At 45.7% G+C, this 718-nt stretch overlaps 1 protein-coding gene across 1 annotated transcript in view; it reads left to right on the top strand.

Moving 5' to 3' along the window:
• Positions 1-718, top strand: part of LOC109292850 (ficolin-1-like) — a 23,870-nt gene that overhangs the window by 7,468 nt on the left and 15,684 nt on the right. The window contains exon 3 of the mRNA XM_019510460.1: positions 164-285. Within this exon, the coding sequence (XP_019366005.1) occupies positions 164-285 (122 nt within the window). The remainder of the gene's footprint in view (positions 1-163; positions 286-718) is intronic.

Genomic DNA, 718 nt, shown 5'->3' with positions numbered 1-718 from the left:
GCCTTCTCTTGTGAAGGCTGAACAGGTTTAGGTCCCACAGTCTTTCATTGTAGGGTCTGCCCTGTTGTCCCCGGATCATGCGGGGATATATTGGTTGATCGGTATTTCCCCTGCCCTTTTGAAGCTGGAAAGTTTCCCATGACTTCTTCTCATTTTTCTGCAGGTTTTCCAGAGACGGTTCTGTGGACGCTTACCATGATTGGGAATCATACAAGCGAGGTTTTGGGAACCAGCTGGCAGAATTCTGGCTGGGGAATGACAATATTCACCTGTTATCATCATTTGGTAAAGAAATCAACAATCCTGCTTTTTAGGGCTGTGCAAAGCTTTGACTTAATATTTGATTCAACAAATATTCGACATATTCGACCTTGAAAAGTGAAAGTCGAGCGAATAGCAGCTGGTCGAATAGCTGTCGGATCAAATACTGGAAGTTGAATATTAACAGCTCGAGTCGAATATTCAACAAGGGTCGAATATTCGCCTTGCTTATACTGGATTCCCTGTGGGGGGAAAAGAAGAGGAAAGAAAGGGGAGGGAGGGGGAGAGGGGGAAGCAGTGCTTTCATGACTGACGTGTGGCTGGCCAGTGACCTGTCAGCAATCTCTGAGGTCCCTTCCAATCCCAAGCCCTGATCTTCAGCAGATTCCCTGCTTGCAACGCTGGCAACAGGGATTTCTGAGAACTTGGTGCTTTTATTTTATAACTACTTTTCATA

Source organism: Gavialis gangeticus, unplaced genomic scaffold (genome assembly GCF_001723915.1).
Source record: "Gavialis gangeticus isolate Ggan-Ray unplaced genomic scaffold, GavGan_comp1, whole genome shotgun sequence".
Classification (NCBI taxonomy): Eukaryota; Metazoa; Chordata; order Crocodylia; family Gavialidae; genus Gavialis; species Gavialis gangeticus.
Note: the sequence above shows the minus strand (reverse complement) of the source record. Positions and strands in the feature narration are given on the sequence as shown.